Source organism: Eimeria mitis, genomic scaffold (assembly GCF_000499745.2).
Source record: "Eimeria mitis Houghton genomic scaffold, Emh_scaff235, whole genome shotgun sequence".
Taxonomy (NCBI): domain Eukaryota; phylum Apicomplexa; class Conoidasida; order Eucoccidiorida; family Eimeriidae; genus Eimeria; species Eimeria mitis.
Window position 1 is genome coordinate 24,811 of NW_013570685.1, and position 1,246 is coordinate 26,056.

Below are 1,246 nucleotides of genomic sequence, written 5' to 3' on the forward strand. Positions count from 1 at the left end.
TTGCTGCTGATGGTGGTGGTGGTGGTGATGGTGATGGTGATGCTGTTCGTGGTGGTGGTGTTGCTACATTGGTGGTGTTGCTGCTGCTGTTTCTTCTGCTGCTGCTGTTTCTTCTGCTGCTGCTGCTGTTGCTGCTGCTGTTGCTGCTGCTGCTTTTGCTGCTGCTGCTGATGGTGGTGGTGGTGGTTGTGTGTGTGTGTGTAGACCCTACTGCTGTGCCTGGAGAGGAGGCGCTGGCTGCTGCTGCTGCTGCAGCAGCAGCAGCAGCAGCAGCAGCAGCAGCAGCAGCACCCGCAGACGCAGCAGCAAATGCAAATTCATCTCTTCCGAAATCTGCCTATACACCCGGTGGTTTGTGGGCAGCAGCAGCAACACAGCAGCAGCAGCAGCAGCAGCAGGAGCAGCAGCAGCAGCAGTTGCGTGCGGTGGTTGCAGCAGAGCTGCTGCAGCAGGTTACAGCTGATGGTAGAGAGGGAGCAACAGCAGCAGCAGCAGCAGCAGCAACAGCAGCAGCAGCAGCAGCAGCACCAATAGATTCGCTGCAGCAGGTGCTGCAGCAGCTACCACTCACCGAAGCAGCAGCAAGACTGGGTGTACACCGCAGCACCCTGGCCCGCTGGGGGCGTATGTGGATACAGAAGCAGCCGCCGCAGCAGCAGCAGCAGCAGCAGCAGCAGCAGCAGCAGCAACAGCTGCAGCAGCAGCAGCAGCAGCAGCAGCAGCANCAGCAGCAGCAGCAGCAGCAGCAGCAGCAACAGCTGCAGCAGCAGCAGCAGCAGCAGCAGCAGCAGCAGCAGCGGAATAGCGCCGCGGCCATCTCTTTACAGCAAGCCGCCAATGCAGATGTTGCTGCAGCACCAGCAGCAGCAGCAACAGCAGCAGCAGCAGCAAGTCCAGAGTAAGTATTGCTGCTGCTGCTGCTGCTGCTGCTGCTATACGTCCTGCAGGAGATGCTGCAGCAAGTACAGCAGCAGCAGCAGCAGCAGCAGCAGCAACAACAACAGCAACACAGGCAGTAGCAGCAAGAGCAATACAGAAGCAAATTGTTGCACTGCTTATTAGATAAAATGCAGCAGCAGCAGCAGCAGCAGCAGCAGCAGCAGCAGCTCGATTGGTGGTTTGTATATATATGCCGGCTGCTCTTGCTGCTGCAACGCGTACAGCAGCAGCAGCAACAGCAGCAGCAGCAGCAATATATTTTGCTGCTGCTGCTGCGTGCTCTGCTGTATCTGCCGTCTTTCAACAA

At 57.9% G+C, this 1,246-nt stretch overlaps 1 protein-coding gene across 1 annotated transcript in view; it reads left to right on the forward strand.

Moving 5' to 3' along the window:
* Positions 1-902, forward strand: part of EMH_0004670 (uncharacterized protein) — a gene marked incomplete at both ends in the record, with an annotated part of 7,962 nt that extends 7,060 nt beyond the window's left edge. The window contains 2 exon segments of the mRNA XM_013496872.1: positions 205-722; positions 726-902. Of these exon segments, the coding sequence (XP_013352326.1) occupies positions 205-722; positions 726-902 (695 nt within the window).
* Positions 903-1,246: the final 344 nt, after the last annotated feature.